The sequence below is a fragment of the Manacus vitellinus genome, unplaced genomic scaffold (genome assembly GCF_001715985.3).
Source record: "Manacus vitellinus isolate BGI_N305 unplaced genomic scaffold, ASM171598v3 scaffold_42_pilon, whole genome shotgun sequence".
Lineage (NCBI taxonomy): Eukaryota > Metazoa > Chordata > Aves > Passeriformes > Pipridae > Manacus > Manacus vitellinus.
The window spans coordinates 482,458-497,674 of record NW_021940553.1 but is presented as its reverse complement, the minus strand read 5'-3'; the positions used below and the strand labels follow the sequence as shown (position 1 = coordinate 497,674).

The 15,217-nt window shown below is 49.0% G+C and overlaps 1 protein-coding gene across 1 annotated transcript; it reads left to right on the top strand.

Annotated features, from left to right (window-relative positions):
- The first annotated feature begins 3,253 nt into the window (after positions 1 to 3,253).
- Positions 3,254 to 13,302, top strand: LIPG (lipase G, endothelial type). Its single transcript, XM_018078824.3, is given in 11 exon segments — positions 3,254 to 3,284; positions 3,287 to 3,325; positions 3,443 to 3,615; positions 4,594 to 4,773; positions 5,422 to 5,533; positions 6,615 to 6,839; positions 7,284 to 7,526; positions 8,021 to 8,141; positions 8,712 to 8,930; positions 10,018 to 10,110; positions 11,713 to 13,302. Coding segments are annotated over 11 exon segments (1,458 nt in total). The 3' UTR covers positions 11,735 to 13,302.
- The last annotated feature ends 1,915 nt before the right edge of the window (positions 13,303 to 15,217 follow it).

Genomic DNA, 15,217 nt, shown 5'->3' with positions numbered 1-15,217 from the left:
AATCTTAATTTACATATCGCACTAAATTTAGCTTTGTGCTACTAAGGAAAAAGCTTAACTCCTCTCATGTCCCTTCTACCTCCACATCTCATGACTCTGCTCTGACTCACCACATCTGGTGCTGAAGAAGAAACCAGACTCAATTCACCCAGCACCCACCTGCAAAGAGCTTGTGACTACAAATGAGTGAGACATTTTTGTATTTCCTATAAAAATGTTCATGATTTCAAAAACATTCCTCTTCTGCTTTCGGACTGAACTGAGACCTGTAGGAAATCACAGTGGGAATGAAGCCAGAGTGAGAAGACAAGAGCCAGAAAGATGCCTCCAAGAACAGCCACTATCTCCCTGAGCGTTGCTGGGACACCAGCTGCCTCCAACATCCCTACAAGTGCTGTGATTCTCGAGCTTCCATCTCTTTTAAAGTGGATTATTATCCACTTTATCCTGGTTTATTATTTATTACTTATTACGATATCCAGAAATTCCATCTGGGAGCCATGAAAAAACTTTCCCAGTGAAAAACTAATCAAAACTAGGAGTTTTTCCTCAAAATTATTTGGCTTAACAAACTGTTATTTTCCAAGCAGCTCTGGGTGGGAGCCTCCTTCCCCCCAGGCCATTAGGGTTACAGAGAGGTCAGTGCAGAGCCACAGTCTGTGCATTGATACCATGCCCATCACAACAGTTCCAGAGCATCTCCCCAGATGATCATCACCTTTTGGCCAAAGCAGCCAGGAATTATTCTGATGCATTTCTTCCTTGCTGTTGCTAAGCTATTCTCACTGCTACTGTCATTCTTGGAAGCCAGAGGCAAACACCAGGACACCCCTCCCCAGAGCCTGAAGTTGCACAGACAAAAGGAGGAGCTTTACAACTGAAAGAGACAACAGAAGGAGAATGACAAGACATGATGATTAAACCACAATAATGTCACGGTGGCCAACAGTCTGGCAGGGTTTTGTTGGCACCAGGAGTTTTTAAAGATGATGAAGTGTTGGGTGATGAGGCTTAGCTGATTAATTTCCTGCGGGGCTAAGTTGTGGGCCAGGAGCTGAGAAGCCTCTGTCCATTCTGTGTTAGGTCAGTGCTGTCAGGATGCTGCTCCTCGAGAGGGACCACGCAGCTGCAGGAGACACTGCATCCTCAGTACACTCTGCTCAACCACACGCTCCCTGAGGAGGAGCGTGAGCATCATCTCCAGCCCCCTGAAACAGAACGTGCTCCAGGAGCTCCCAGAAGATGTGTTCAACCTGCAGAGTCAGGAACTAAGACGTTCTAGGAATGATCCCCAAAGGGGAGAAGAGCAGCAGTCCCCAGCCACAACGTGTCCCATATATGAGAGCTGTGAGAAAACCTTACAGAATAAATAGAGTAGAATTAATAGAATCGAACAGAACAGAATAGAATAGAATAGAATAGAATAGAATAGAATAGAATAGAATAGGAGTAGAATATTTCATTTGAAAGTGACCTACAATGATTGTGTAGTCCAACTGCCAATCCACACAGAATCAGGAGGTGACTGGGCTGAAGGAATGCACAGCTGGAAAGTCAGATGTCTCCATAGATACTGGTGAGGGCTAAAGCAAGTCCTGTATCTGATTTTCCATAATTTCCCTCCCTCCCTCTATCCCTTCCTTCCTCCCTACCCCCCTCCCTTCTTTCCTTCCCTACTTCCTTCCCTCCTTCCTTCTCTCCATCTCTCTCTCTCTTTCCTTTCACCACAGCCCTTACTCAAAATCCACTGCTGTGTGTTTACACTAAAAAAATCAGGGACTAACACACCAATTTCCAGGCCAAGTCTGTAATTTACTAATAAAACTTTGTACATTTTGCAGACCCTCTGACCTTCATAATTTCTTTCGACTATGATCATCTCTGAATTTTAGGTGCTCCCTTCCCCTTAGGGGTGAGGCACCACAGTACTAATCTTTAGCCATCATTTGCCTGCACCTTTTTTTCCTTTACCCACCACGGACCCTGGTGCCTTCTCCTTGCTTTCTGCTGTGAGTTTGAAGGGAAAGAAGAGCCACAGGGCTGAGGAAGGGGAAGAAAAAGAGAGCAGGAAAGTCATGTGTCCCTGAATGTGACCTCTTCTTATACTGTATGGTGAGACACTAGTGCTATGAAATGAAATAACTTGCCTTGGATCAGTAAACATACAGGTAACAAAAAACAAGGAATAAATGGTACAAAAGCATTTATGGTATTGATAATGTGACTGCAGAAGGTGGTGGGCTGCAAGTCAGGTAATGCCCTTAAGGAAGCATCTTGTGCCAGTAGGTCCAGAGGGCCCCAAGTGGCAAAGAACTGGGGGTTTCCCACAGATGGAGCTGGAATTCCTAAACCCCTACTAGGCACCCGAGTCAGGGGGCACAGCATGAGGGGGTCAGCACCCGTGAGCCCCCCCAAGCCCTGTGAATTCCCTGCATGGGGCCACTTGTCTCTTCTTACCTCCAGGGTGAGAACGCTGGAGACTTTCCCATGACTCTCCCTAAACCCTTCATGTCCCCCCTGCCCCTCGAGGTGAGAGTTCTGGGGACCCCTTGTGAACCCCCCAAACCTTGCATGTCCCAAAAATCCCCTTGGCGTGTCAATGATGGGGACCCCCGTTAGCCCCCCAAGCCCCTGCATGTCCCCTCCACCCCTCAGGGTGAGAGCTGTGACACCCCCCAAACCCCCCCACATATCCCCAAAATCCCTTGGGGCACCAGCGCTGGGTGCCCCCGTGATCCCCAGACCCCCCTCATGTCCCAGAATCCCTCGGGGTTCAGCCCTGAGACCCCTTGACCCCCCAAACCCGGCATGTCCCCAAAATCCCTTGGGGTCCCAGAGCTGGATCCCCCCGTTGACGCGCAACCCCCCCGTATGTCCCTTCTGCCCCTCGGGTGAGAACACTGGGGGCCCCCTGTGGCCCCCCAAGCCCCCTCATGTCCCCAAAATCCGCCGGGGTACCAGCGCTGGGGTCCCCCCGTGACCTCCCAAGCCCCCCGCGGGTTCCCCACGGGGGGCGTGGCCTCCCATTCATGCCTCGCGTGACGTCAGAGAAGGCGTGACCAATGGGAGCGGCGCTGAGGCCCGGCCCCGCCCCATCGTGCCACGAGCACCGCCCCGCGCGGCCCCTTAAAGCGCCGCCGCCGCCGCCGCGCGTCCGTCCGTCCGTCCGTCCGTGCCTTCCTCCACCTCCCACCCCTCCGTCCGTCCGTCCGTTCCGTCTGTCCGTCCTCCCTTCCGTCCGTCCTCCCGAGCCATGAGGAGGCTCGTCCTCCTGCTGTGCACGGGTGACCTGTTCGCATCGCGGCGCGGGGCGCGGAGGCGGGAGGTGGGTGAGCGCGGTCCCACGCGGGACCGGGGGCAGCGGCGGAGCGGGCTCTGCCCCGCCGGGGCGGGCGGGTTCGGGGGCGCTTTGCTGACCCTTCTGTCCCCGCTGGGCTCGCAGATGGCAGCGCGGAGCGTGTGCCGGCGCCGAAGCCGCGGGTGAGGTTCGGGGTGCGCTCGTCGCCGGACGCCGATGAGGATGGGTGCGCGATCGCCGTCGGCCAGCACCAGTGGCTGGAGGACTGCAAGTTCAACGTGACAGCCAAAACCTTCTTCATCATTCACGGCTGGACAGTAAGTACGGAGGACCCCGGGCAATGCTTAGTCTCTCTGCTCAGAGCGAGCAAACTGCCCTGCACACGAGCTGTGTCTCCAGAGTATTTCTGTTCTGGAATTTCTGTGGCTGCCCTGTCCCTGAAAGTGTCCCATGCCAGGCTGGATGGTGCTTTGAACAACCTGATCTAGTGGAAGGTGCCCAAGGCAGGGGAGTTGGAACTAAATGATCTTAAAGGTCCCTTCCAACCCAAACTTTTCTAGAATTCTATGAATATATGAGAATTGTGAAAACTTTTCATGTTTCAAGCACTGTGGTTTCTGCACCTGGGGTCTCTGAAACAAAGCAATGTGGGTCAGGCTTAAGAACTCTGTGAAATCACCCAACTCATTCATAACTGCACAAGATCACTTCATAGCTGTATAACGTGAATGTGGTAAAGGGAACTTTGGATTTTTCCCTACAGTCCAACTAACTGACCACTATGAATGCAACACTTGACTTGACACGTGCTTAGACTTTCTATAATCGTAGCTGGGTGCCCAGAGCCCTGACATCTGCTACGAGGTCTCCCTGATAAAGGAACAAGAGGGCACACAGCCTTTATCAAACTTTTTTTTCTGCTATTCATGTGGACAAGTGCGTGCCACGAGGGGACTTATCAGCTCTGCCAGGGCTTATGCAAACAGCAGTGCCAAGACTGGGCAATAATTTTACAGCCCATCAGAATTTCTGGAAGTCTTGAGAAAAAGAACGATAAGGTGCCACGTAACAAATGCTTCTCCCTCCTGCCTTAAAAGGCAAGTGGCTAATTACAGCCAGAGTCTCTCAAAACCTGTTTTTCTTACTCCATTAGTGCAGTGCTGAGAAGTAGTGGGGCTTGCAGAGGAGCAGCATGCAGCTGGAGCAGAATATGTAAATGATATACAAATAGCTTAACTGTGAATGCGTCATCTCGGTCCTGCAAGCTGGAAACTAACACCTGAATCTCTCTCTAGATGAGTGGCATGTTCGAAACCTGGCTGGACAGCTTGGTGTCTGCTCTTCAGGAGAGGGAGAAGGATGCCAATGTGGTGGTGGTGGACTGGCTTTCTCTTGCCCACCAGCTCTACACCGATGCCGTGAACAATACGCAGGTTGTTGGAAAAACCATAGCAAGGCTGCTTGACTGGTTACAGGTAACATGAGTGGAGACCAGCCTCTGTTGTAATGCTCCATGAGGGACTGTTGCACAAGGGAGAGCCTTCACCAGCTCCAGGGTGCACCAGTGGGGCAGGCTCTGGTGTAATCCCCACCCCAGGGCTTGGCAGGGTGCTGGCTCATAGCTGAGGTGCTGCACTCAGCGCGTGCAAGTGATACCCTGCTTTCCTGGGGGATGCTGCCTCACAGGTGCTTGGATCAGGGATGCTCAGGTGGATTTCAGGTTTGGAAGTCCTGCCTGAGCAATGTGAACTCGGGATTTGGGCATTCAAAGTTAGTGCTGGCTTGGCAACAGGGTGGGAAAGGAGAAGGAAAGGCCCACGGTGCTGCGCTTGGCTCCTGAGGCCACAGCTAGTGCTGAGGTCTGGTGGCAGCTCCCTGGGGAAAGGCTGCTCCAGCTGCTGCCTGAAAAAAGGATGTCATAATTCGGGTTGGAATATGGGTAAACCACAAGTACCATCCAGACCATCCTACTTGCCTTGGCGAAATATAGAACGAAGCATGCTTGTCTGCCCCCTCCCTCCAATCTCTTCTTGGAGTTGGACTTTATAGTCATGCAGACAGGACCAGCACCAGATGCTCTGAAAGGCAGGGGGTCAAATGACCATATCTTTTTTTCCTTGCAGGAAGACCCACTCTTCCAGCTTGAGAATGTGCACCTGATTGGGTACAGCCTGGGTGCCCACGTGGCTGGCTTTGCTGGTAACCACGTGCGTGGGACTATAGGCAGAATTACAGGCAAGTGCCTTTTCAAGTAGTCTCTTACCTCTCCTTGGTGGCAGTGAGTTTCCCCGAAGAGGCTCGTTTCCTGTGTTGCTGCAATGTTGTTTTGGCCTTATTCTTTCAGAAATTACAAGTTTCCTACCTGTGGCAGCAGTGGGAAGAACAGGTCCCTTCACATTAAAAATATAGCAGAGGTTTGATAAAAAAACCTCACTGAGGACAACCTGATCTTGAGTTTACTTGGAGTTATATGTGGGTTCAAAACAAGTCCCGCTCAAACTCTTGCTGTCCAAATCCTATGCCTTTGAGTGATACTGTTTTTGTAATTGCAGCTCATAAGCTAATGGAAGTGAGAGCTTCTGAGTGCTGTTTGTACCACAGGATGTCTGAATAAAAATAAAAAAATCACACAGCTCTAACCCCTCATTCTGGAACTAATGGAAGAGTTTGTTTCTGGCTCCAGGGCAAAGCTGATTTCTACAACTTAGAGCATAGTGCAAGGGATTGAATTAAGCATTTAAATGTGACAAGGGCAGTAAGAATTCCACAAAGCCTAGCAATTGCTATCTGTATTCAGTTAATCAGGAAAAAAAATCACCTAACAGTCAAGTTGGAGAACAGCTCAGGAGTGCAGCTTCAGGTTGGGGGGTGAGGCTCAGGGGTTAACAGAGCATCCCAAACCCATCATGGGATCTCAGATGCAGGGATTACCTGGCTACTGCTTAAATTGTGTTAGTCCCTCCAAATGTCCAGTCTGAAAACAGCCTAAATATCTGAGGCAGCTTTATCTGCCAGCTGTCCCTGGGGTGCTAGACCTTGGAGCTGCCTCTTGAAGTACCTCTTCACTGTGACCTGGCAAAAGCTCTTTGCTTCTAACAGGCACTCTGAAGCCATCTGGTGCTACTATTGGGTTGCATTGCCCCAAAAGTGCTGTGAAGCACTTTATTTGTTCCCTCAGTGAGCCTGCGGTGAAGAGATCTTTGGGGACAGTACCAGCAATGGGGCCTGGGACTGTCTGTGCATCACCTGGTGAGGAGAGCTATATTCCACATGAAATAACCCAGTTTTTCACCTGGCATCTTGTCTCTGACTCCAGGCTTGGATCCAGCTGGCCCCATGTTTGAAGGAGTGGATCCCAGCAGGCGCCTCTCCCCCGATGATGCCAACTTTGTGGATGTCCTTCACACCTACACAAGGGAAACACTAGGTGTTAGCATTGGGATCCAGATGCCTGTAGGCCACATTGACATCTACCCCAATGGAGGAGACTTCCAGCCTGGCTGTGGTCTGAGTGATGTCTTGGGAGCCATTGCTTATGGGAGTAAGTTCTCGTTACATATTTTGCCTCTGGTCAGTGTAGACTGCTCACAAGCAGACTTGGGTTGATGGTGGGGGATGATGCGTTTTACGAAAGGGGAGAAAACCATTTTTCCTTCTAAACTCTCTGTACTACTGGAGACAGCTGCTAGAAACTACACATGGTTTTATTCTGAAGTAACATGTTCTCGCCGCAACACTTGATCGCAAAATGTGGTCTTCTTATGCTGGGACTAGGGCCCTCTTAAAGCTCCCTTCACAGTAGGGACTAAGTGGACAGTCTCCAAGCATCTTCCACTAACCTCTTGAATTGCTACTATTTGAAACATTTGGCCATGGTCGGCTCATCTTGGGCTACCAAAGAGGCTTAGCTCACTTCACCTTACCAGCTGCTGGGGGGTGACAAATGCTTTAACCGAGCGTGTCCCTCGCAACTCTGCTTCCCCAGCAATCGGTGAGGTGGTCAAGTGCGAGCACGAGCGGTCTGTGCACCTCTTCGTGGACTCCCTGGTGAACCAGGACAAGCAGAGCTTCGCGTTCCAGTGCACCGACTCCAGCCGCTTCAAGAAGGGCATCTGCCTGAGCTGCCGCAAGAACCGCTGCAACGGCATCGGCTACAACGCCCGGAGGATACGGCACAAGAGGAACAGCAAGATGTACCTGAAAACAAGGGCTGACATGCCCTTCAAAGGTACGCTTTCCCTCTTAGGAAGAGCGTGGTCTCACCTGTAGGAGCAGCCTCCCAAAGTCAGCGCTGGGAAGGATGTAGAGGTGGAGGAGCAGCATCGCCTCAAAGCTGTGCAGCTCCAGGCATTAATGTTCTGCTGTTACCTGGCTGCACGGTCCTGTGGCATTGCTGGGCTCCTTCCCCTGTGTAAAATCAACAGGACCTGGCCATAAGGGCACTCTGCCTTTTGAGCAGGACTAAGGTTTAAAAGTCATACATGAGCAAGGCTCAACCTTAGAGCAGTGTAAGGTCTGGGCAGCCTTCCCCAGAGTGGACCTTCTGCTGCTGTTGTGTAAAAGTCAAATTCGTAATCAGTAAGGGCAGAAAAAAGTCATCGATGCTGTCTCAATAAAGGACGGGTCTGGCTTTTGTCTCCCAGCAACATTTCACATGGAGCAATGCTGAGCAATATAGTTTCTCAAACTCGGTTCCATCTCTGCTCTCTCCTTTCTCCCCAGTCTACCACTATCAGATGAAAATGCATGTCTTCAGCTACAAGAGCTTGGGAGAGGTTGATCCCACTTTCTCCGTCACCCTCCATGGCACCAATGGAGAATCTGAACCCCTGTCTTTAGAAATGTAAGTAAACTGCCCTGTTGTGTTTGACTAAGTAAGAAGGCCACAGGGACTAGACAGGGTGGAGACATTCTTTTTCCTCTTCTAACACTAGCATTGCACCCCAACCTGGCAGCCTCACTTCACCACCATTCAAAAAAACTTTTCATCCACTGAGTTAATTATAATTTTTGGCTGAGAAAACAATTTGATGTGCCCAGTCCTCTATGCATGAGCCTTCACAGCTCATTGCTGGAGTACTTCCTCTTGCTTTTTCCCTCTACCGTTTGGATATAGCACCCATGTCTCTGGAGGCATTGCTGACCTCCTTTAGCCTCTCCCAGGAGAAAGGCAAGGCATAAAATCCACCTCTAAGCTATGGAAGTATGGCTGAGCTAAATACATGATGCGTTGTATTGAACCAGCTATCTGAGCTCACTTTCTTTAGTGTAATCAACAATTAACTGGTGACTGTTGAACATGCAAAACCCTTGATAAGCTGCAAAGGGCTCTGTTTAACCTCTCACGTGGAACGAAGGAGCGCCTGGCATGCTTCCATAAGGAAGAAATGCTGAGTCTCTCCTTTTCTTTCAGGCTTGATCTAATTGGCCTGAACGCCACGAACACCTTCCTGGTCTACACTGAAGAGGACATGGGTGAACTTTTGAAAATAAAGCTCACCTGGGAGGGGACATCTCAGTCATGGTATGATCTGTGGAAAGAGCTGAGGAGCTACTGGTATCGGCCCGTGAATTCCACCCAGGAGCTGCATATCAGACGGATACGTGTGAAATCTGGGGAAACACAACAGAGGTAATGACCGTGCTAGGCTGCACGTGAACTGACTCAAACTTCAACCAAAAGGAGAAATGTTCAGGATCTGGCAAAAAAAAAGTTGGTGTTCTGGACGTAGTTGGTATCTTGAGCTGCCTCTCATTTTTGGTGTCACCACTCCTCCAGGGTGTAGGAGAGAGGGTCACTGGCCAGCACAAGGTTGCAAACTAAGCTTTATGCAAAACTGGTCACCGCAGATCAGATCTTTTGCTTTATTTAGATACTGTGACATCCCCTGGGGACTAAATTAGCCTCCTTCAAGGTGGTTTAGATGATACTTGAAGGGATAAAATACTAAGCATTGAAAATACAGAAACATGAGTGGTCATGGCTATTATTTCCAGGCATGAGGTTCTGATTTGGCAGAGCAAGCTAGACCTGAAACTGCAACCAGTAACATAGTGCCATCAACCCCTTAAGTACTATATTGCTCCTTCTGAGGTCTGACAGGGGGATTGGAACAAGATGATCTTTAGAGTCGCTTCCAACCCCAATCAATATCCTTAGATCATAGAATTGGCCATAGAATTCTAGTGGAAGATTCCCTGCATGACAGGGGGTTGGAACGAGATGATCTTTAAGGTCTCATCCCACCCAAATCATTCTCTGATCCTATGATTCTGTTTGCAACTGGAAAACTACCTGAGCATCCAAAAAGTTTTAAATCTGCCAAGCATGTAGCACTGCACTCCCACATCATGTGTTAATGTTGTTCTGAAGGTAACCCAGATCTGTCAAAGAGCAGCAGTTGACATTGACAAGTTCCCACATTTCTAAAAACTTTAAATAAGCGTCACCTATCATCTGAAAGGTATTGTGCATCCTCGTTTCTGCACTCTACGAAACACAGGGGTAGAAGCAAAGTAGAAGCAAAGATCCCCAAATAAATTCTGATATAGGAAATAAAAACCCATTCCGAATGCTAATGGTGTATCAAGATGCTCTGTGGGATGCATGTTAAATCAAACAACTTGTCTTAGAACTAGCTGCAACCCATACTACTTGTTATTTGTTAATCACGGAGACAACAGTTCACCTTCTCTTGACTTCTGATTCCTCCCTGTAGGTTTGCTTTCTGTGTGGAGGATTCCCAGCTAACCAGTATAACTCCCGGCAAAGAGCTCTGGTTTGTGAAATGCACAGAGGAATGGCGAAAAAGGTATGGAAATCAGCCAACAGAAATTCCATCTGATGCATGTGGCTGTGCTGGGATGAGTGGAGCCTTTTGGGTTTTTTCACTCCTGGAACCTGTTTTTCTTTCAAGAAGGTTAATAAATTCTAGCCCAGGACTCACGGGTATTAGACTTAATTTTAATGTATGCTGTAACTGTTGCTAACTAGATGATATTATCCTCCCTCCTGACCTTGGATTATCACCTTGTACCTTTACATGTTTACTACCAAATGGGTGCAGCAAAATCCTTGGTCCTAATTGTGGTAGAGGCTAAAATGAGGTTCTGCCAATCCCCAAGATCTGTGTAATAGTGGGAAGTTGAGTAGAGGTATCTATTAACTGCCCTGTAAAACAGAGGGAAGCTGGGAGGAGTGCAGGAAATTGCCTCGAAGATTGTTTCAGCCTGGTGGAAGACCTTGAGCTGTGGAGAAATCCCTTGATTAAAGTTTGAGGTCAAGTGCATGAGCAGGACAGAGCTGAGGATCTGCCATGGTGTTACAGCAGTGACTCCTATGGCTTCATCTCCAGCCACGCTGATCTCCTCAGGTTCAGGAGGGTGCAAACTCTGCCACTGACAAAGCATCTCAGCCCTGCTTAACCTTTTGGGGGGACTTCCAGGCACCTGGATCAGTCCTCAGAGCATGACTTCCAGAAAGTCTGGTCCCAGCAGTGACAACTTGATTGCCTCAGATGCCTCTGGTCATGTTTTGAATGAACAAAACCCTGTTCATTTGTCTAAATGATAGTCTCCCTTGGATGAAGCCCAGCCTTTTGCCCTCTCCTAAAATTTCAGTTTGCAAACTTAGAGCTTTGTCACTTCCAATCCACAGGACAAAGTGCTTGTTAGGACTAGCAAAGCCCTGTGGAAGTCGAGCTTTGCACAACCCTCCCGAGCAGCAGAGCTCGGCTCAGAAGTGTGAGCTGGTCCTGTTCCAGGACCAGTTTTTGGCAGAAACCAGCAAGCTGTGCTACAGACAGTAGCAAATCAGTCTGTGAATGAAATCCCTGTGCACAAACTTGTTGCTCTGCCACAAGTCCTAAAAGATCAAGTAAACATTCCTGCAGGTACAATAAAAGGCTGTTTCGATATGCTACTCGGTAACCCCCATAAAACAGAATTGCTGGCAGATGTGCCCTGCCTGCTTGCTCGTGGAGTGCAGCTTGTGCACGAGGCAGAGGGGCTGAGCTCAGCTCCAGCACACCACTTTTTTTGCTAGGAAATGGTCAATCCTCCCAGAAATGACAAGCGATTACTTGCTGTTCAGCTCTCAGTTTCTGCCAAGTCAGTGGAATATTATAGTTCCCTGCTTGGAGACTGAGACTGCAAACATCTGTCCTCTCCGAATGGAGCTGCACAGGCAGAGTCTAGCTCAAGCCCTGTAATTTCTATTTGCAGCCTGCATAATGTCTGCTTGAGGCTCTCACTGAGTAGCTACTGGGCGAAATGTGGCTTTGACAGAATAAAATACCAGCCTGTACTGTCCAAACCTGTTCTTAGCACCCCAGAGGTTCTTAGAAATTCTTTGTTATTCCTATTAACTTTTGCGTTTAACTGGGGGTTTTTTTCCCCTCTCTGCTTTTTCCCAGATCTGTCTCAAATCTGCTCTGAAGACTTCCCTAAAGACTCACAGCCAAGCAACCCAGATGCATGAAGACCACGCAGGTGGCAAGGTGCTCTGGGAAAAAAATCTGGCTTGGTAGCACTTAAAGCAACTAGCTCTTCTGGAAAAAACAGCTTGGATTGGATGCAAGAAACTGAGGAGCAATTGATGGACCTTGGTCCTAGACCTAGAATAACTAAAACTCCATCCTCCCTTTCCCAAGGAGCCTGGTTTGTGTGTTTAACCTTACCTTGACCTGTTACACGCTGCATTTTTCCTGCCCTGCTCCTATTAACCAGGACTATGCACAAGATCTTCACACACCCAGACCTCAGCAATGATCTTCTGGTCTGCCTGCCAGTGGAGTTGAGAGGATAAATAACCACGCTAACTGCCCGCCAGGCTGCGGGGGACAGAGCTGCTGAGAACAAATTAGTGCCTGGTGCAGGAGTTACCGTGGGTCCAATAGCACTGTGGGCTGTGGGAAGGTGTGACCAGCACAGGTCAAGTGCGTGGGGTTGTTCAGGGAAGGGGTGGGAGTAAGCACAATGCCACTTAACTTCAAGTTGTCTTTTGCTTGCCTTAAAAATAGTCTGTTCCGTGTCTGGCCGATACCGAAATCTCTGTATATTACCTTGATAGGATGGTAGTGCTCTGTCCTCCCTGTGCCTGGGGCACAACACGGTGCACGGGTGGTGGTGGCAGCTGCTCCCTGGTCAGTGTCTGCAGTGAGGCTGCCCAGTCACACATGGGGATCCCTTTCTAAGAGGCAAAGAGCAGCTGCCCTCCTGCTGACCGTAGGGGATGGAGGAACGAGATGCACCGTGCTGCTTCAGGAGAGCTTTGCACCAGTCCTTTCAGCTGCTGAGGACATGTTCCCCTCTGCTCAGATGCTGTCGTAGTACCAATGCATAATTAAGACCTTATTTTTTTAGTAAAATATTTAAACGAGCCAAACAGCCAACCTCCTACCCTGATTGCTACAACATCTCAATTGGAGTCCCTGGTCCCAGGTGATCTTGGCTTTGCTTTGAGTTTGGCAGACTCTACAGCTGTCATGTTTGCTGCAGCAGAGTGGACCTTGTCAGAGGTGAACTAGGTTTTGTTTTGCTTGGTTGGGTTTTTTTAGTAGTGGGGTTTTTTTGTTGGTTTGGTTTGTTGTTTGGGTTTTTTTTAACCTTTTTTCTTCCTAAGGAGAATGATGTTGAGCTTTGGCATGCAGAAAGCCAGTCTCAAAAATGGTGTTGCCAGGTGGTGCACTGAGTTCTGAAGACTTAGCAAGTCCTTCTGAGGCCTGCAGATCTCTTGAGTTTTTGTAGAGCTTCAACCCAACCAAAGCAAGCACATTTGGGGATATTTTTTTCCATGGTTTTATGCAAAGGCTTCAATAACTGAAGCCTTTGGTAAGTGTCTGTGACTTGTCACCGTGCCATACTTAGAGCAGTTTCAAAGCCCTATTTGTATATTGTGGTTTTTGTATGACTTAAAACATAATTTATTTCTCATATTGTACATATGTAAACATTTTTAAACATTTTGGTTTTAAGTAACAATTTTTATAAGCCTTAAGACAAAAAATAAAGGGCTCTGTAAAAATAAGCAAAGTCTTCTTATTGATCACAGAATTTTTTAGGTCGGAAAAGCCCTCCAGGATCATCAAGTCCAACCATTCCCCCAACACTGCCAAAGCCACCACTAACCCATGTCCCCAAGTGCCACATCCACATGGCTTTTAAATCCCTGCAGGGATGGGGACTCACCCCTGTCCTGGGCAGCCTGCAGCCAGGCAACCTCCTTGAGACCTGCAGCCAGGTAGGTGCCCTTAGCCAGCACCTCCTCCTGACTCCTCCAGGCTCTGTTGCCAAAGTCAGATGGGTCTCTCCATGCATGTACCACTTGCTGCCTCCAGTCACTCCCCATCTCCTCCTGCTTTGTAGAGAGGCCCCTCATACATTAGGAGAGGGGGGCCAAGGACATCCTCCCAGGGCTGGAGCCCCTCTGCTCTGGAGCCAGGCTGGGAGAGCTGGGGGGGTTCACCCAGAGAAGAGAAGGATCCAGGGAGACCTGAGAGCCCCTTCCAGAGCCTAAAGGGGCTCCAGGAGAGCTGGAGAGGGACTTGGGACAAGGGCTGGAGGGACAGGACAAGGGGGAATGGCTTTCCACTGCCAGAGGGCAGGGATAGATGGGATATTGCTGTCTGTGAGGGTGGTGAGTCCCTGGCCCAGGTTTCCCAGAGAAGTTGTGGCTGCCCCTGGATCCCTGGAAGTGTTGAAGTCCAGGTTGGACAGGGCTTGGAGCAACCTGTTCTAGTGTAAGTTGTCCCTGTCCATGCCAGGGGTGGAATGAGATGAACTCGAAGGTCCCCTCCAAACCAAACCTTTCTGTGATTACAGGTTTACTTCCAGCTTTAACCCAGCAATGAGGACATGATTTCAAGGGATCATATTTTTTTTGGCAGAGTGAATAACAGAAAATCAAAATCCTTCTCTGGGCTGCAGTGGAGGGGTGTTCTGGCTGCCCCTTCCCCACAAAGGCCATAAACCACATTCAGCAGGGAGCTCTACTAAAGCCTTTCCTTCCCAACCTGTTTTCTTTCAGACATGGCAATACCACTACTGCTTTTGGCTGGGGAAAAAAAAAGATTGTGTGTTACTTGCTCTCTATGGCTATTGCAGTGAACACAGTGGACTCTGGAATTGTTGCTGTGCCAGGCTAGTCAGGACAGGTTCAGACAAACTCCTTCTTCTCCTTTGATTTCCTGCATTAATGCTTTTTTCCTCCATTAAATGTCACTTATATTTTGCCTGAAATGCTTCACCTTTGTCTAACTTCACTAGGTAGCCCACTGGTGAATACTTTTAAGAAAACTTACCCAAATCTTATAGCTAACTGAGTTTTCCCAGATTTTTCCAGCTTTTCCCAGCAGCCACATCACCAAATTTAAAGGGAAGCCTCTCACTGTACTCTGACTGTGCCTGACACAAATTGGTGGCACAAACCCAGCAGCGACAGAAGGACTCTGCAAACAAAGTAAACACCTCTGAGCTGAGGAAGATTTACATCCAGTTACTTAACTAACCTTTTCCTATGGAAAACCCAGCAGTGCCTGGCTGTGAGGAAAACTGCCTTGGTGGGTGTGGCACAGAGATGTTTGATGTACTCTGCACCCCAGAAGTGGAGCTTTTTTCCTGATGTGTCCCTGTGGGACTTCTTTCCACTGTGTGTAAAGTGTGTGTGTGTGTGTGTGAGCTAATACCAGAAGTCATTCCAGTTATCTGCAACTCATTTTTTGGCTACTACCCCTTGGATACGGCTGCAGCACAAGGGCTGGTGACTCTTTCAGGGTGAGCCCCCTGCAAGGACAAGCAGGAGCTGGCCTCTAAAGGAAAAGGTTGAAGAATATAAGCTCACAAGAGGGGAGAAACAGGCTGTAGCTCTTTCACATCCATGGGCATCCTCTTCAGGCATCTGGCCCTTCACACACCAAGTGT